Here is a 20,053-nt window from a genome sequence, read left to right on the forward strand (position 1 = left end):
GGTCAAGACTGCTAAAAATTATGCTTTCTTATAGTTCAGCAAAGCCAGTATTAGCTGTAGAACTGGATATGATACTTAATGGCCAACCTTTAAATGCAAAATTAGAAAATATTAAATTAGTGCCTATAGGTCTCAGAAGGTTTATTTAATATATAATACCAGACTAACACATGAAAAGGCCGAGGGTACCCTGTCTGGACTTCTACTGCCTTATCACCTTTGGATCAAGTTAATCCTTCCCCTTTTCTGCTAAGTGCAATAACGTTGAAGTTCAATGAGTTTGGACTTCTTTGGATCATCTGCTGTATTACTTTGGAAGCATCCTGTCACAACGAAACCACAAAAAAGAAAAATTAATGAATTGGCAGATTCTTTTCCATCTGTGTTTTTTTTTTCATCAATAAGAAAGAAACATCTCTTTCATGAAACTAAAGAAGGAAAAAGGATAGTCCAGTGACCTGCAATAGAGTGTCAGGTGAGGAAGGACCATGCAGTATCGGCTGCGACTTTCTCCCATCAAGCTCATACAAATTTCCTATGGAGACATGTTAGTCAAGATGACTTTGTAACAGGACCTTTTTTTTTTTGCTTGAATGAAATGTTCAACATGACAATTATTGCATACCATCAACACAGGTGAAGCAAATAAAGTGAGTGTCCACTTGACTGGGAGCCTGTCAAGTAAGAAACAACACGAGTTTTGAGAAGCAATGAGAGACATGGATGAGAGATGAGCATAAAATTCAAAAACTAATGTTTGCATGGTTAAACCTTATAGCAGGCTACTCATTTTAAAACAATGGGCTAAGATTAAACGAATAGAAAACAAAGTATCCAATCACAATAACCAGACAATATAATCTTCAATTCAGATGACTAGACAAGCTTCCATGCTTATGTTGATCAAATGCTTGACCCATTCAGTACTTACACCACCAATCCTCAACTTTCACAATCAGCTTTCTGGCCAGTATTCCACACTGAGACTCTCCCCACTTTCTTAAAAATGTGAGGAAAAGCATACACAAGTTCTTTGAATTCCCCCACCTTAGAGTTCCTATAGAAGTGGACAGAAAAAGCTTACAATGACTTGGTATAGGTCAACAATATGGAGTTTTTAGACACCTCTGCTGATTTAAAAATGAAAGGCTCCTAACCTTGAGGGCAAGCAATACAGTATAGATTAGTCTAGTGGAGAGTTCTTTTTAAGGTCTTGAAAAGGTCCCACCTTTTGCAGGTTTAAAAAGATCCACACTAGTAGAATTTAACCCTACTGCACGTTCACAAGAATATTTGTTTCTTTAAGAATGAGAAAGTACCAGAACTAAATGCCTGAGGTTGATATGAGAAATTTATTTCATTAAGACACTGATCCTATGGCCTTCCAAAGTCAAATAAAGCAATGGAACAGCCAAGCCATACACATATGTAAATTGAGAAATAAGCATAAAAAGCAAATACTTGCCTCGGTATCACCAGCAGTTGCTGCTACAGAATGTGCAACCTCTAACTCTCTGTCTTTTTCAAGAAAAACTGCCCGCTACATGTAGAAAGATATACAACCCAAATGGAGTGAATTTAACAGTGAAATACAATATGAAACGCAAGGAACAGAAAAAACACTAGATCTGAAGTACAACCTCCATAGGATCCATCTCAGATGTTGATTTGAAGAATCTATCCAAAAACGAACCATCATCTGGAGATAAGAAAGTTCATGGTGTAAGAGAAAACATGATTATTTGTAAGATGTAAAGATCTCAAATCTTTTTTAGTGTAGAGATGTAACTTGGTATCTTAAGCAATGGTGTTAAACTGTAATCCAACAATTCTATCAGTAATAAAGCACAACATTTTGATATGAAAAATATGCTCTCTTAGCGTTACCATGAAACCTTCAGTACGAGCCCAAAGGATAACAGGTTTATTTTATTCTTGGATTCTTTGTCTTCAAAGACAAGTTTTAAACATCAATCAGAACCAACGATGGAGATCCTGGCATGCCTGCTGCTTTCAATGCAAACAGTCACTAAACCAGACAAACTAGAAGTATGATGGCTTTCATATCCAATGTTATCTTTAAAAAGCAATGTCCTTTGCTTCTTATATCAAATTCACTGTAGAGAGGACAAACAAGTGAGATGAAACTCATAAGTCTCGTTAAGAACATCTAAGCATTAGTATCAAGCATCACGCCAGTTAAATTTAACTTTCACTAGGCTGATTTATTGCCTTTCAGGTAATCTTGGATCTGGAAAACATCCACATTCAGCCTTTCTTAGTCATGATAAGAGGATGGGCTTCTTAGCAACAATCAAACCCAAACATGAAAGTTCACAATTTACATTAACTAGACGAATCTTTGGAACATGAAGCACGCCAATGTTTGGCCCAATGGCACTCAAGAGGGGGCTGAAATGGGTGTTTAAGGTTTTAAATTACTTTTCAAGTGCAACATTCACATGTGAGGTTTTCTAGTGATATGTGTAATTAAGTTGAAGTGCAGGATTGTAAGCATGGACAGAGACAATAAAAAAATCACCACAATCACACACCAGATTTTTATGAGGTTCCACAAACCCTAGAGTAGTCCTTACTCAAGCACCCAGCTTGAGATCCACCAACAACCCATAGGATGAAAACAGCTCCCACCAACCACTTTTCTACTGTACACAAAGCACAACAGGTTGACCAAGAACCTTTCCCCCTAAGCTCACTGAAAACCTTTCCCCAACTCACAAGGGTAGAAGCAAAAAGGAAAAGATATACAAGCTTGTCAACTTACTGATTTCAACTCCCAAGTGAAGCATCTTTAAAATTCAAGTGAATCTGATGATTAGAATGAGTTGGAGCACATTCTCTTGATTTACATGTGTTAGCTAAAGAGATTTTCTCAAGGATTTTAATTTGAAGGCTAAAAGAGATATTTCTTGATCAATATTAGCAAAAACTAACTTGAGGAGTATTCATAAAGCCACAGGGCAAATTAGCCAATTTTAACATTTGGAACTACAGACCCCACTATCATAGTTCAATCCCCCTCGAAGTGCCCTTAAAAGCTTGAGAAAGCCTCAAATTCAAAATAAAAGATGCACATAGAAGAAAGATGTGCATAGAAGTTACAACGCAGGAATGCTAGTACCTAGTAAAAATAACATTGAAGATTCAGCAAGAGTATCCAAGAGCGTGATGTACGACGGCAGGGATTGGGCGACTCGAGCCGTAAGCACCTTGTGCAGAAGACGACGGCTGACAACGGACTCCGATGACTTCGACAACAACTAAGATGACGATCCGGTGATGGTTTCCACACGAAAGGGAATTGACAGGGTGGAAGATGACACGTCTCCCCCTCCCATCTCATGTCAACCTACTCGGAATGGTGGAGGTGGTCGTCATTTCGAGAAGAGCGAAGATAGTTCAAGGGTCCCTTGTCCTAATGTCTCGGTTTGGGATCATGCGACGGGAAAGGAGGGTTCTTTCGAAGCACAGCAACATGACAACAGCTATAGAGGAACCAGTCAGGGTGAAGAAAGAGACAGAAGTGGTTGGAAGACAGTTCGAGCTAGGAAAACTAACATAAGAGCAAGAAATGGCTCATTGGAAACGTCGTTTACGTTCGGTGACTCGAATTTATCGATTGGCCACACTCAGGATCGCACAGGACCTTTGATTTGAATCACCATTTGCAATGCCGGGAAACGAGCTCTCTTTTTCCTTCCCAACGACTGAATGTTTGACTTTCCTCAAACAATTTGGCATTGTTATCTCTAATGAGGATGCAGAACATGGTCCAAGGAGCTTCAAATTGGAAAGATAATCCGTTTTTCCGTATTTTGTTACCAAGAATGATGGGAATGCAAAATAGTTAAAAGTCGTGGAAAGTTGGTAATGACTAGGGTCTATATCCCATAATAGGCGAGGATCCTTTGGTTGGTCGGCATTTCAAGTGACACTCGAGAACTATATTCTAGCCGATTAGAACCTCTAGGCAGCATCGTCTCCAACTAACCACCATATCCCGATCAGAGCACTCCACCATTATCGACCCCTACACTCATTCCAAACACTGCTCTACCACCTCCCAACCCCTCCCTATACCCTTTAGACATGTTGTTACCTCAAGCCCCCCAAAGTGCCCTCCCAAACACCCCCCTTGGCTCAAGCACTCATCACCCCACATCCAGTCCCTGTCGTCCCACAGAAATGTTCACACCGCCCTCCTCTCCAGCTCAGCCTCACCCTGACCAAGATCTTTCAAACTTGGAGTCTTCCACTGCAACATTTACTCAGTAGACTACTACAGTCCTCATCACGAGTCAGCCAGGGAGATCGTCCACCCCTACTTTGGCCACCTATCAAAGGTGTCGTCAAGCTTCTGCTTAGGCATCCCTACAAGGGGAAAATATTGGCCGTCAATCTAGTCGGCCTGACCGCTTCCCAATGTGCACTCAGCTTCCTCCTCTGGATGCTCGTTCGGACCTGTAAGAGGCACCATTACAATGATGATACCGGGCAACATATGATGAATCTTACCAAACTTATGAGAGTTGTCTACAAAGGCTATCTACCTAGTGATGAGAGTATAGGAGTTCGTAAATCACCCCAAAAATGATTGTGGTTTCTTGGAACGTTCGAGGAGTTGGTACACCTAGAAGCGTGTTGTAATTAGTTGTTTTCTTGCTTCTTGTAAGCCCTCAATTGTTATCCTCCAAGAAACAATGTGTCAGAATATGACTGCCTCCATTGCTCGTGAAATTTGGCCTTGTCCTTCTTTGGATTGGTGTGCCATTGATGCGATGAGCCGCTCGGGTGGTCTAGTTATCCTCTGAAATTCCAGCAAAGTGGACCTTCTTGACCTCTGCCTTGGCCAGTTCTCTATTGGGCTGCGGTTTCTTGACTGTTGCTCGAGTGGCATCTAGGGGTTGGCTGGGTCTACGAACCTACCAGATATTGTCAATGTAGTTCCTTTTGGGAGGAGCTACATAATCTTCTCCAACTCTGGTTAGTAACTTGGCTAATTGCGGGGGATTTCAACACAATCAGATTTTGTAATGAGAAATCCCCACCAGCCACCCACTCTAGGCCACTGAAGACTTCCTTCAGTAATGTTTGGCGGGGCCCCACTCAATGTTGTCTCTCGGTTGCTGATGCTTGGGGATCAGGCGCTTGGGACCTCCGCCTTTGTCGTGGTCTTGATGATGAGGATGTCCTTGCTTCTCGCCTTTTGGAGGTAATCTCCTCCTCTAGGCCTAGAGATACCTTGTCTAACTCAATGGTTTGGTGGCCAGTGGCCAGAGGCCAGTGGTGTGTTTTTTGTCTCCTCCGCCTACTCCCTCATCAAGGGATGGACTTTGGCACCACCCAGAGGTTAAATTCTTACTTAGGAGTGTGGGGCTTAATAAAATCCTCATTGTTGACAACCTTCATCGCCCTGGTAATCAAATTGTGTACAATTCTTGCCCTCTTTGTGACCTTGATGAGGAGACTATCAGCCACCTCCTAGTTTCCTGCTCCTTCTCTTGGTCGGTTTGGATGAGCATTCTTAGTCGGATTGGCCTTCAATTATGTATGTCATGAGACCTCTCGGTTGACCATATACTCCTTGGGTTTCCTTCACCAAACTAGGCAAGATGATCATTTCAGCTTGTGTTGCCTTCATCCCCTAGTGTATCTGGAAGGGGCACAATAATAGGCGCTTCAATGCCAAACATCTCTCCCAGGATCGGGTCACCTCCTCCATCATTGGCCTCAATTCCTCATGGCTTCATTCTAGAAAGGAATTTTCCTCTCTATTAGGGTACTCACTTAAGGACAATTGGAGTGCCATTGCTCAGATGGGCTCCCCGAAGAAACTTCCCTCTATGCAGGAATGGCAGCCTCCTCAACCAAGCTTCACCAAGCTGAATTTCAATGCTAGCTCCCTCGGCAATCCTAGCATGGCAAGTTTTGGTTGTCTTTCATGATTCTGTTGGCAGCCAGATCATGTCCTATTCTAGGCCTATAGGTATTTCAGATTCATTTTTGCCGAGCTTCAGGCCCTCCTCAGAGGTCTCACCATTTTCCACAAGCATCTTTCCAGTCCACTCCACATTGGGGGAGACTCTGCGGTGATTGTTGGTTGGTTCTCCTCTCCCTCCTCTCCGTCGTAGCGTCATTGGGATGTTTATTACTCTGCTTTAGACATTCTCCCTCACATTACTTGTATTTGGTCCCATGTTCCCAAAATTGCCAATTATGTAACTGATGTTTTTGCTAAGTAGGGAGCCTCCCTCCAAGCCCTTGTTGTAAGGGGTGTGCTTCCCTAATTTGTTGTTTTGCTTCTTTGGTTAATAAAATTATCACTTTCTCAAAACAAAAAAGAGAAGTTACAACGAAGTGCACTAATAGAAATCCAAGCGTAGAAAAAATTTCTCCATACACCAACTTGAAATTTTTTATTGCTATGAGATTTTTGACAGTTTAATTACTGCTAATATATTGGAACCTAAAGTGCTCCCAAGGATTCATTCAAACCTAGCAAAGTAAGATTTAAAAAGTGAAATTTACTTCCAAGATTTTTATTCCACTTCACTTGTGTTTCTTCTCAGCAATAATTCTTCCATTTTCTTTGCTCCTCAGTCTTCTTAATTTATAACTTGCTCTTCTCTTCTTGGACAACATTTTTTGTAAGATCTCATTGTTAATCAGTAATAACCCTTTTTTCTTTGAACTTCAACAAAATTATCTGAAAATAGGGGAATTCTAATCCCATATTGGAGGAAATATTGTAAGACTTGAACTTTCTCCAAGACATGCTAATGTAGGTGTTGAAGTAGAACACTATACAGACTAAATTTGCACTATCATTTCAAATAAAAAAATTGCACTATCAATTAACATAAAACAGGCAAGTTCAGATTGTATTCTAAAGTTATTTTTAAGTCAATGGTCGGATAATTCTCCAAAATTTAAGGGTGTCTTTACTGGAAGTGCCTAAAAAAGAATGAGAGAGGAGATCAATTAGCAGGGTTTTACAACCACATAAAATACCAAAGCACCATTACCCTCAAATTAACCAAAACAATGGCTAATACTACCTTCCTGGCCTATCTAACAAGACAAGACAAATCTAAACGCCAAAATACCCCTAGTGCAGAATCTCAATTTATGAAGAACACATCCAACTCCTCAATTAATTCACCCCCCTCCCATGTAAAGCAACTTTCACTGCTATTCAATGGGATCTTCTAGGATTTTGAGAAGTGTAGTCAATTTAAAGCAACTCCTCAGGCATGTCTTGAACAAGTTCCTTTTGTTTAGAAGTTCAGAGGATTTCTACATTTATCTGCATGAGACACATATAGCTTTCATCATAGAGACCAAGATTCTTGGCATTACTAATCAACCAACCATAAAGCACCAAACTCAATTCTTCTCAGAAATAGACATCATACATGCAACATGTTGGAATTGTATTTCATACCAATAACTGCACTTGGAATGGCACATCAATGTCCGTTCCCTAACCCAGACAACCTAGAAAGTCCTTCCATGTTTATCTTTATCTAATGATATCCACTACTTCAGCTCCCCATTTTGGTGAGATTTTTTGGAAAAACTTAACATGTCTTAAGATTGTAAACAACTACTCTCTGTGCACCCATGATTTAAAGGAAAGAAAAGTTCTACTAACAAAAGAACTTATCGATGAAGAGCAGAAATGTAAAGGAGACTTACTAAGCTTTATCTGTGATGATACATTGCCAATAGCATGAAGAATTCCAACAGTACCACATGCATTTCCAACAGTTTGTTTCATGAAATACACTTTTTCAGCCGATTCCTGCAAGCAACGGATCAAACAACTCACTTCTTGAAACAACTACCACATGCAAAAACATGGATAGAAAGCACATCTAGATAAAGCTGAAGCTGTTCCAAAAATCAACTAGAACAGAATAGCCTGTCCAACTGGGTCTAACTAGGAGTACCATCTTCCGAGTCTTATTCAGCCAAAAACTGAATCTAAGAAGCAAATAGAATTGTTTGAACTGAAAATCCCATGTATACTGCCAATTTCTACTATACTTACTTTTCCAGTTTAACAAGGGCTGGGAAAAAAAAAGAAAAAAAATCTAAAAAAAGGAACATTGCCTAAAAAAGTCACACCTTTGTTATTCAATGGCCTATTCAGGTTTATAATTAAAAAATAAAATTCCTCTACTTGAGGCATAACTATTTTCTTTTTGAATAAATTTTTTTAAAAGTTAACCTTTTCTTTTCTGATATACATTTAATACAAACAAACTTGATTCAATTAAGTTAATGTTGAAGAAGCCACGCCGAAAAATCTAAAGTGAGTCTCTCACGGTTGAAGCAAGTCAAAGAAGAAGAGGACAAGTGAGGGAGGAAGATTACCTGAATATTCTCTTGTGCTTAAGTTTCTTATTACCGCTTTATCATTAATAGATCTAAAAGACATAATTTGGTGTAATTGGGACTTACAGAATTTTTACTTTTAGAAGGATTTAAAGTGTAATACATTATAAAGGGACTACATAAGAGAGCAAGCTATGCTTCTCTCTTTTCTCTAAAATCAATATACTTCCCTTGTTTACTCTCTCTCTCTCAAGTTTTCTTCTCTCTCTTCCTTGCTTCCTCTTTCCCTTGTTTTTCTCTCGTCTCTTGGTCTGTCTTCCCAGTCCCAGCATCCAGTTTGAGTTCTTTGAGAGGTTGCTGTTTTTCTGTCAAAAAAATTCTTTCTGTTCTTTCCGAGTTAGTCTAGTTAATCTCAGTTCATTTTCTACAACCTTGTGCTCGTGGACTTGATAGTTTCAAAACAAAATTGGGCCTGTTGCTGCAGTTTGAGTTTTTGGAAACTCCTCTTTTTTTTTTTACTGCTGCTATAAGTTTTGGTTTTATATCCTCCTATTGTTGTTGCTGCTTGATTATACCGTTGCTCACTTTGGTGTTTCCAAGAGGTTTTGAAAGGGTTGCTGCTATTTGTTAGTCCTTCCTTTGCCATTAAACTTTTTTGGCTTAAAATCTCATGCTCCATTGTTTTTTTAGTAGCTATTATTTATTCATGCAAAGTCAGGTTTTCTTTCTACTATTTCATGGATTTTGAAACCTCCGCTAGCCCATCTATAACTGTATTATGTCTCTAAAAACCAAAAGTAAGAAGTTTTTTTTCCCGCAATCCTATGAATGATCGATTAATCAGAGTCACATTGATCAATTATACGTTATAAATTGTCTCTTCTACCCTCTGTCTGATCAATCACTCTGGTTTGTTGGATCGATCATATGCAATGAAGCTTATCTACCTCATTATGTATGACCAATCATCCTTTATAAGATCGATCATATGTAATGAACCTTATCTACCTCATTACGTATGATCAATCATCCTTTATAAGGACTGACCAATCATGCTTGGTGTTTTTGTCTTACTTCATTTGAGAAAATTTCAAATACCATGAACAAAATAGGGTCCTTCCAATGTCCTTTGATTTCGCATGTTTCAGCATGAGCTTTTCAACGAAGGGTTACTCTTATTCCTAATTTTCCACACAAGAGAGGTAGAAAATTCCTTAAACCACAAGCCAAAATAGGTGAAATCAAAGGACATTACTTAAATGTAATTGTGGGTACATGTGAAGAAATAATCAAAAGGGTTGTATTTGCCAGAGAATATACAATAGAAAATGAATAATTTACATTAAATAATGTTTTGAACTCATCAATATGAGATAGAACCCAATAAAGAAATTTCCATCCAAGATTTAATATCCGATAAGACTACTTTGTGCCAAGACTGGTCACCCTCATTGGTTGTTAGATTAAATTATCATATTTCTCTCACTTTTGTTGTTTATCATGTCTACCTCTCTCCTACCATCTCTTTTTTATATGGACTCTCTTTTACCTTTTAAGACCAATCCCATTGTTGGGTTTCTTGGGTTGCTTCTCTTTTTTGCTATATACAGCCGATTTTTAGTCCATTGTGACTTTTCTACTATGCCCTTAAGTGGATTTTTTGCTATTTCTATTACAACTACTACCATTGTCCTTGAGTGATAGGCATTACCCTGCTTAGTGATTATTGTCACTATTTTGTGTTCGAAATCCGTTGTGTCGGTTTAGATCTCCTCTTATTTGTCAACCATATTTCTACCATTTACTTTTTTGAAAGTCCTTGTCCTCTAACCGTCCCTTTACCACACACACACACACACACACAAAGTAGATTTACATTAACAAGGAGAAGAGAGTAAAGGTGCTAGAATAAGCTCAAATCATGAATAATCAAAGAGTCCACTCAATTTGTTGGAATATGCTAAAATTCATTCATTGTCCTCATTGAACATTCTTCCTCTGATTATTAAACAAAGTCTAAGAAAAATACAGTTTATCAAAATGCATATACTAATAAGCTTATAATCCAAACAAATTTCAAAAAAAAAAAAAAAATATATATATATATAGACTCATGTCATATGAAATGGACTAGCTCTCTGCATACATCCGAGAATCACTTGGAAGCCTTTATACAATAAGAAAACCTCTGCATAGCTGTCAAATTATTTTGGCATCACCCCCCTTCACATGGACCTTGTTGGTTTTATATTGTACTAAAATATAGCTGCACATTTAGAAGGAACTGTAACTTCCCAATGCATGTAGAAAACAAAGAAAGGGTTTTGTAAAATAATTAAAAAGAAAGAATTTTGGAAGAAGAGAGTGAGAAAGAGAAGAAGAAGAAGAAGAAGAAGAAGAAGAAGAAGCAGAGGAGAGGAGGAGCCGTTGAAGAAACTATCTGGGTTAGGGGATAAGATCGACCCATAACCTCTTTATATTAACTTTTAAGTGATTACAAGAGAAAAGAACAGAAATGCTCCTACTCTGGCTATCTCACTTACACCTTCCAAACAGTAATAATATCAAATAAAAATTACATTGATAAACACCTCTAATTCACCTCTATCTGACTATAACTTCAGAACACAATATCCTGTAGTGAAATTACTAAACTACTCCTGGCTTTTAACACCCCCACTCAAACTGGAGCATGTATATCTTCTAATCCCAACTTGAAACAAAAATCAATGAATAGATGCTTCCAAAGGGCCTTGGTAAATAAATCTCCAACTTGATCAGTAATCCTTACATATGAAATAATCACTTTACCGCTCAGCACTGTAACCCGGATGAAATGGCAATCTATTTCTGTGTGTTTAGTCCTCTAATGAAATATTGGATTACTAACGATAAATATTACAACTTGATTATTGCATTTCGGTTCCATAGAACCACTTCTTTCTAAACCAAATTCTCTTAACACAGATTTTACCCACATAAGCTCACTTACAATATGTGCTATTGCTCGATATTCTGCTCCAACACTTACCAGGCAACTACATTTTGCTTTTTACTTTGCCAGCTGATAAGATTACCCACAAATACACAATAACCTGTAGTGGATTTCTTGTCGAATTTCAAGCCCACATAGTCTGCATCTGAATATCCTATAATGTTTACATGTCCATGTAGTTCATAACGTAGTCCTTTGCTAGGAGCTCCTTTTAAATACTTTAAAACTCTCTATGTTGCATCAAGATGCCCTTTCCTACGAGTATCTATAAACTGACTCACGACTCCAACTACAAATGATATATCAAGCCTGGAAACCTTGGCATAAATTAATTGTCCAACCAATCTCCGATACATAGTTTTATCACTAACCATTGGACCATTGTCATCATGCAAACTAGAGCTCATTTACATAGGAGTGTCAATAGGTTTGGCACCCAATAAACCATGTTCATGGAGCATACATATCACATATTTTCTTTGAGATAAAATCATACCTTTTTTACTTCTCGTCACTTCTATCCCCAGAAAACATTTAAGTGAACCAAGGTCCTTAGTCTAAAAATATTGTTTGAGATTGTTAAATTGGGTCCAAGGCCCTATCCCAAAATGACTAGTCAACTTAGGAAACCTCTTTACCAACTAATAAACTCAAGATCTTTGTACTCACTAATCTGTGGGACTATTCCTTAACACTCCCCTTCACGTGTAAACCCTCTTTTGTGGCTCTACAAGTGGATAATTTAGGAGTAGGAAGTTTAGGTGTAGGCCGTCTTTTGTGGCTCTACAAGTGGATAGTTTTAGGTGTAGGCCCTTTATTGTGGTTCTACAAGTAGATAGTTTAGGTGTAGGCCCACATATGAGTACCTGCTCTGATATCATGTTAAATTGGGTCCAAGGCCCTATCCCAAAATGACTAGCCAACTTAGGAAACCTCTTTACCAACTAATAAACTCAAGATCTTTGTACTCACTAATCTATGTAGGACTATTCCTTAACAGAGATAATTCTTCATATCCTTGATACATTCGATATCATCTTCAGTGAGCACAATGTCATCAACATATACCACTAATACAACATTTCCAATTTGTATGCGCAAAATAAATAGAGAGTGGTCATAATGGCTTCGAATAAACCCAAACAACATCACCACCTCACTAAATTGTTCAAACCATGCGTGTGGACTCTGTTTCAAACCATAAATGGCATTCCGAAGCTTGCACATTGTACTTGTCCCCCCTTGAGCAATATACCCTAGAAGTTTTTAAGAACAAGCTGGTATAAAGAACAGCCCCGACTGACTACTACTAATATCAAAATCCGAATAGTTCTAAGTCGAGCAACAAGTGAAAATGTGTCAAAGCCATCAACACCAATTGTTTGAGTGTATCCCTTGGCCACCAATCGGGCTTTATAGCGTTCCACAATGCCATTCACATGATATTTTTTTGTATATATCCGTCTACAACCAACAACCACGTCTTTTGGGCTTTCAAGCAATCAAGGCATCCACATCCTCATCCACAACATTTTTCAGCTTTGGAGAAGCCAAGGCATCCTGCATTCTAGTAGGAATAGAGATTTTGAACGAAGACAAAGCAAAAGATTACTAAGGAGAGAGAGAAGAATGAGACACATAACAAGGTAGAGGATGTTGAGTGCAAGATCGGTTACCTTTCCGGAGAGAAACATGAACACCTAGGTCATTTAGCATAGGATTTGCAGGTGTTGAGGTACATAGTGGGGGCAACAGTGGGATGGGAATTGTTGATAGTCCTTTTGTTCTCTTCATTGGTGAGGATTGCACACATATACCGCCTTTGATACACTTGTAATGGCTTTTGTGGTTGCGAATTAGTCCTTATACTTGGGACATCGAGAACAAGAATACGTAAAGGAGACTTAAGAAAGATATTTTGTTCAAAAATGAATACATCAAATGATGAAAAATAAGGTGTATTCTCAAAGAATGTAACATCTGCAAACTCGTACACTTTTCTAGACATAGGATCATAACACTAGCAACCTTTGTGTGTCCAAGAATACCCAAGAAAGACACAACAAAATGGCATGAGGAAACAATTTATCAATATGTGTACTAACACAATGAACAAAGCAAACTTAGCCAAAAAACTCAAGGGGGCACTTCAAATAGCTTACTCTCAAGTTCTCATAGATGCATAGGAATGCAACCACCTAACACAACAGATGGCATTCGATTAATTAAATAACAAGATATAAGTATCTTATTCCCCCAAAATGACTTTGGAACATTCATTTGAAATAAACGTGTCCGAGCAATTTCAAGCAAATGTCTATTCTTGCACCCTACTACTCCATTTTGTTGTGGAGTACACACACAAGAGGTTCAATGAATAAATGCAAAGTGCGAAAAATGGAGGATCTACTATTAGCAAATTCAAGGTCATTTATATGAATGAAAAGCAAGAATGGAAGCACAAAATTGTATTTTTATTTCAACATAAAACTTGAGAAGTACATCAAATACTTTTGTTTTCTCCCAAAGGAGATACACCCAAATCACACAACTACAATCATCTACGTAAGTCAAGAAATACTAAAAACCAAAAAAGCTAGGAACTTGACATAGTCCTCATACATCTTAATGTACCATAGAAAAAGAAAGATCACTCTGACTACTTAGAGGAAATGAACTGCAGTGGTGCTTTCCTACTAGCATGACAACAATAAAATGATGTATCAAAAGGAAAAACAGAAATAAATTGACGGACATTGACTATTGACGAATGTCCCAAGCACAAATGTCGTAAGGAGAGGACACAGCTTGTAATGCAATGGACTTCTTTTCTGGAACAACATCAAGAAAGTACAATCACTTACTCTCATGCCCCAAACAAACTGCCTCCTCGTCTTTAAGTCCTAAAATACACAATGAGATGGAAAAAATGTGATTGAGCAATTAAGTGACTAAGTAATTTTGCTGTCACACAATAAGTTGACAGGAAATTTTGAAACATACAACACAACAGTTAAAGAGGTACGAAATGAATGGTTAACATGCCCTGCACGACAATCCGATGAAGTAGAACCATCAACCAAGGTGACTAAATTATGAGATGAAGATGGTGACACATTTGAGAAAATGGATGACATACATGATATATGGTTGGATGTGCCAGAATCATCACCCAAGACGAAGGAGAGGAAACATGAAGTGCAAACATACCTAAGCTTACCATTGTGGTATTAGCAATTGGAGGATTCGGGGATGCCTGAGAAGCTGGAGTAGTAGTTGATGCTAGTTGACCGAACTATTGTAGTATCTTCTGTAACGTATCCTGGGTATTCACATGTGACACTATCTCACTATTAATCACTCCCTCAACTGTCACCAAACACACTAAAATTAGCCTAGGCAGGCTTTCCAAAATCTCCCAACATTTGTGTGAGAAGTAATTAGATTTGTCACAATGCACACACTTTCTATCTGCATGACCTCTATCTCGTCATCTACAATGACTACCACATCCTCTACCTACAAATCCTCCCTGTCTTCCTCTAGACAATTCAGACCTAGAAATAAAAGAAGAAATGCTTACAGGAAAATCAGAACTCGCAATAGTCATACCATTTTTCACTACTCCTTCAGCCCAAAGAACTCTATTGTAAATCTTTTCCAAAGTATGATCACCGAAAAAGTAAGAAGAAAGAAGATTGAAGAGAGAGCGAGAGAAAGTGGAGAAAAGAAAATTGAGAAAGAAACTGAGATGGAGGACATGGGCGTCCCCAACTTCTATTTATAGCTTAGGGTTGAGTGGATTGAGTACAATTTGCAATATCTCCTATTCTACTTGTCCCCTTTACATGAAATTTGGTTCATAGACGTAGTTTAACATGTAGAATAAGATTACATCAAAAACTATAAACAACGAAATTTTAAAATGACCAAAATGCCCCTATTCTTGTTTTTCAACAATCACTATCATCAACCAATATCTATGCCCGTATAGCATCATATTCTGGTTTCAATCCATCCAAAAAACGAGTAACTTGAATCTGATTTTTCTCTGTACGGAGCTCAGTTGCATCCGTAAAGGATGAAAGGTGTTAATCTCTTGCAAAAAGCCTTAATCTTTGTAAAATAATGAGTGATCGTTCACTCACCCCTAGACATACCAAAGAACTTTGAATAGAGATCATATATTCGTGACAAATTAGTTTTTTTGTGAAAAAATAGTCTCAAGAGTATCCCAAATCTCCTTTTTGATGTATTACAACTCGTAACTTGATCACTCAGACTCTTCTCCATGCTATTAACAATCCAAGTCATAACTTGACCATCTTCAACTTCCCAATCATCATTAGGAGGGAATGGAGGAACCTTATTCAGAAACTATAGTTTCCTCTTAGCCTTAAGAAAAATTTGAACGGTTCTAGACCAATTAATATAATTGCATCCATTGAGTTTAATAGAGCTTACCTGAATAGTATGTGATTCCTTGGAATCGGAATTCCCTGAAGTCTTTAATGGTGTAACAACCTCACCAGAATCAGCCATTAAGTAATTCTCAACAAGAAAATTCCACTGCACATGCTGGAATATAATTCTGAATTACAGTATAAACAGAAACCGAGTATTAGCCTGTACAGGTCAGGTGGGTCCCACACACACAGAGTAATTAGGGTAACTAAACTGCAATTGATAGATGCCACCTCTAAACACCATTAGTCCACAAAAAACAACATCCAAAAATGGGTAATAAGGGCTGACATCAGCACAGATGTTGATGATGCAGGCAGACACAGTGTCTATATGGCATATGCAGGCAAGAATAGGGTAAAAGAACCCTAACAACAGGAGTAAAAATATCATATAAAGCTGTTTAATTAACAGAAATAACCATCAACACTAAGGGTTATGCCAGAAGCAAATGAAAAAGGCCTGATCTTTACCTTCAATCAGCCACAATTTGTGAAAACCTTTTTCTTGTGGAGCTTCACAATGTGAGGAGAAGAGGATTCTTGCCTAAAAACCCACAGCAATCAGACTGATTGCTCTGATACCATGTAAAATAATGAAAAAGAAAGAATTTTGGAGGAAGAAAGTGAGAAAGAGGAGAAGAAAAAGAGAGGAGAGGGGTAGACATTGAAGAACCTGTCTGGGTTAGAGGATAAGATCAACCTTAACCTCTTTATATTAACTTTAAGTGATTAAAAGAGAAAAGGACAGAAACGCCCCTACTCTAGCTATCTCTCATATAACTTCCAAAGAGTAATAACACTAAGTAAAATTACATTGATGAACACCTCTAATTACCTCTGTCTAACTATAATTTCAGAACAAAATATCCTGTAATGAAATTACTAAAATACCCCTTACCTATAACAGGATTCTTTCACTCTTCTCACATCTCATTTTACATCACACATATAGCTATCATGCTGGCATAGTCCTACATGCTTATGCCGGTACTTTTGGAAAATTTTCCTGGAGCTGTTACTGCCACATACCCACATATCCTTGTGCTGCATGTCTTGATCCTTTTATGCAGTGAAAGTACATGCCCTCCACCTGTACAAGCCTGCTTGTGTGTTTCTCACCTCCACATTCAGCTTTGCACACATATGTGTTCATTTAGCACTTAACATTAGTGTCTAGTTACTCCAGTCAATAAGCAGGTATCCCAAAACACTAGACCCCTTGTTAGGGAGCATCCACTGGCCACAGGGTCACCATGGACATTTTTTTTGGGGGAAAAATGGTGATTTCATTAATCAAAAGGATCCCAAAGGAGAGAGAAGGGTCACTATGGGCTTAATAATCCCACAGTCACTCATGTGGAATCAAGTTCAAATGCCTTCCTTAATTTTAAACCATGTCTCTTGGTCAGATGTGACGATATAACTTTGCTCTATGTGCCTCAGTATAATTATCATTAAGACCACTATTCTACGAGTCTGGCCAAAATGGCTCAGATACTCAACATCAGGTGAAGATAACAGAGACTCTTACAGGAGTGCTTATAGAAAAAAATTTACGAACAAAAGATAAAGTGCACTCAAGCATAAAATATGGTGACCTTAGGATGCATCACAAATCAACACAAGCAGCAGTCCACAATTGCTCCTCCCATTCTGTTCTCAACTGAAAAAATGTATGCCACATTTATTAATGGGATTCCCACCCTATCATCATTTTTCGTTATACCTTCAGTGGAAATTTTTAAGGTTTGCATGTGTTTTCTTCTGACTTAATTTCCTAGTATCCTTCAAAAGAGATGACAAGAGCTTAGCCTAAAGACGAAAGGCCAAATCTGCAGAAACCAACAACTTGCTGATGATACATAATTTCAACAAAAGCATCCACTTTATGCTCTAAAAAATAATGAGGAAAGAGTATATAAAACTATAGGATTTCATAGATTCCTTAGGTAAGAAACACAGTATATATTCCACAGCACAGACTTACAAATGAAAACTGCTCTACAGCTGTCAATTGGATAAATATTTTCCTTGAACGGTATCCATTTAATAAATATTCTAAATGTATATTTTAGTAAATCATTTATTATTTTGGCAAATACCCTTGTTCTAGTTTAAACACTAAGCCACCATTCTCTACACAAGAAAAGAAACGGGAGACCGCATTTTCTATCATTTGATATGATGGGTGAATATTCATTCCATCAAAAGGAACTACACACTAAAGCCCTTTGGTAAACCTAAGGATGAGATAATGAGACACAGGGAATCACTAACAGAAGTGTATCAATGCAGCTATTAGTTGGATAAACAGAACCCTTCAAACCTTTTTATCGCCAGTAAGTGTCATTTCTTCCTCCAATTGCCTTTGTGCTTCAGTCTGAGAAACACAGCACTAGACATAGTAAAAACATACTTCAAAATGAACAGTTAAGCAATACCAGCACTATAAGTACAAGGGTACACTCGGTCATTACATGATATGCATATCAAGAAAAATACATGTATTTCCTCACTAATTGGTGGAGATGGATCGAGCCCATGAGGAGGATTAACAATATTATTCAATATGACATCTTTTGCCTAGTCCATGCTGATATATTTTTCCTTGACTACTTAGAGACATGGTTCATGGGTTTGGAAAACTTTCATTTTCATAGACAAGCTACACAGAAGCACTTGAAACACCAAGCTGTTCAATAATGCCCCCAAAAACGAAACTCTCTGCAGCCTACTAGTAGGCCGTAAGTATGCTAACCAATTAGCTTTCTTCAGGTAGGTACAGTGGACAGTGTTTGATTATGACTTACATAAACAATCCTTTCTTGCCCATTCAAAGTTCCAAACCATCTGTATAGATCAAAACATCATACAACCTAGCAAATATTCCTAAAGATCAGCCCAACTGAAGGAAAGCTTTTATTGTCTTATACATGCGCAGACTGTAGGAATGGAACTTAATTTGATTCAGATATGTAATAGTTACCCAATGTTCAAAAACTACATTAAAAACAATTATGGAACATCAACAATATGTACCTCGGTAGTGATGGGAAACAGAAAAATAACTGCAAGAACTGGCTTTGGAACCATTTCCAGTAGCTCATCATCAAAACCATACACATCGTAGAACTCTGCTTCGTCCACAGGAAGTCCCAGACCCCAAACAAACTGCGCCACAAACAAAATTATAATAATAATAATCTATTTGTCCGAAATTGAGGAGAATAGATGCAGCAAGCAAATAAAAAAAAAATTCATAACCTAAAAGACGGAATAATAAAAAAAAAAAAAAAACCCACTAAAACCACACCTTTATCAGAATCCCCGACGAGAGCTAAAAAAGAAAACTAGAGCACCAATACCCCATGTAAAATTTTAAACACATGCACACATATAAGGGAAGAAGGATAGTAACCTGATTCATGACATCTGGATTAGCTTCCAAAGGAAGCCATCTTTTCGCAGAGGGGCTCTCATCCGTCGTCTCCATGGCTATTACAGAGAAAGCGAAACGTCTCAGTTATCAGACAAAGTAACCTTCACAGCTGGGTAGCGAGCGCTATTTGACTGACGCTTGGTGTTCGATCTCAAAAATCGAAACTTTCACCAGCTTTCCTTGCTTCTCAAGCTTCGAATACCAATTCCGTGGCTCGCTGCGGCCCAGTTCTGGTTCACCGTTCGAGTTAGTCTGACGCTTAACAGACTGCAGAGTTAACGGGAGGCTTTCTTTCCTTTCTTTTAAATACAGTTTATTAGATGTATACGGCCAACAGATTCTGCCAAATTCAAGGGTACATATTTTAAATATGTAATTAAAAAAAAAATCAAATTGGTTTTCCGGTTGAGTTTATCGTTGATTTTTACCTTGATTTTCTCAATACTCCTCCTCAAGTGGGAGAATTAATGTCAATAACTCCCAACTTGCGCATCATAGTTGAGAAGGTTCATTTCCCAATGGCTTGGCAAACACATTTGTTAAAGTAACATATTTAGTTACAACCGAATCATCTTATATTTTGTCACGAATAAAATGACAATCTATGTCTATATGTATAGTTCTTTCATAAAAAACAAAATTGGTTGTTATGTGTAAAGCAGTTGTCTTATCACAATATAATAGTGCTAGCTTCGAATGTAATATTCTCAACTCTATCAACAATGACCGTACCTAGGATAATTCACAACATGTACCTGTCATGGCTCTATATTCGGCTTTTGATTAGGAGAG

The 20,053-nt window shown here is 38.0% G+C and overlaps 1 protein-coding gene across 1 annotated transcript; it reads right to left on the reverse strand.

Moving 5' to 3' along the window:
• Positions 1 to 75: 75 nt before the first annotated feature.
• On the reverse strand, positions 76 to 19,517 carry LOC137934635 (ubiquitin carboxyl-terminal hydrolase 3). The gene is made up of 9 exons (XM_068779085.1): positions 19,241 to 19,517; positions 18,862 to 18,993; positions 18,149 to 18,202; positions 7,720 to 7,825; positions 1,641 to 1,699; positions 1,466 to 1,540; positions 626 to 674; positions 459 to 535; positions 76 to 323 (listed from the first exon to the last, which is right to left on the reverse strand). The coding sequence occupies exons 1-9, from the start codon at positions 19,313 to 19,315 to the stop codon at positions 225 to 227; spliced, it is 726 nt and encodes a 241-aa protein (XP_068635186.1). The 5' UTR covers positions 19,316 to 19,517; the 3' UTR covers positions 76 to 224.
• Between the last annotated feature and the right edge of the window lie 536 nt (positions 19,518 to 20,053).

This window comes from Aristolochia californica, unplaced genomic scaffold, assembly GCF_029961685.1.
Source record: "Aristolochia californica isolate CCGP_79_NKW_82.1479 unplaced genomic scaffold, dmAriCali1.0.hap1 SCAF_6, whole genome shotgun sequence".
NCBI lineage: Eukaryota > Viridiplantae > Streptophyta > Magnoliopsida > Piperales > Aristolochiaceae > Aristolochia > Aristolochia californica.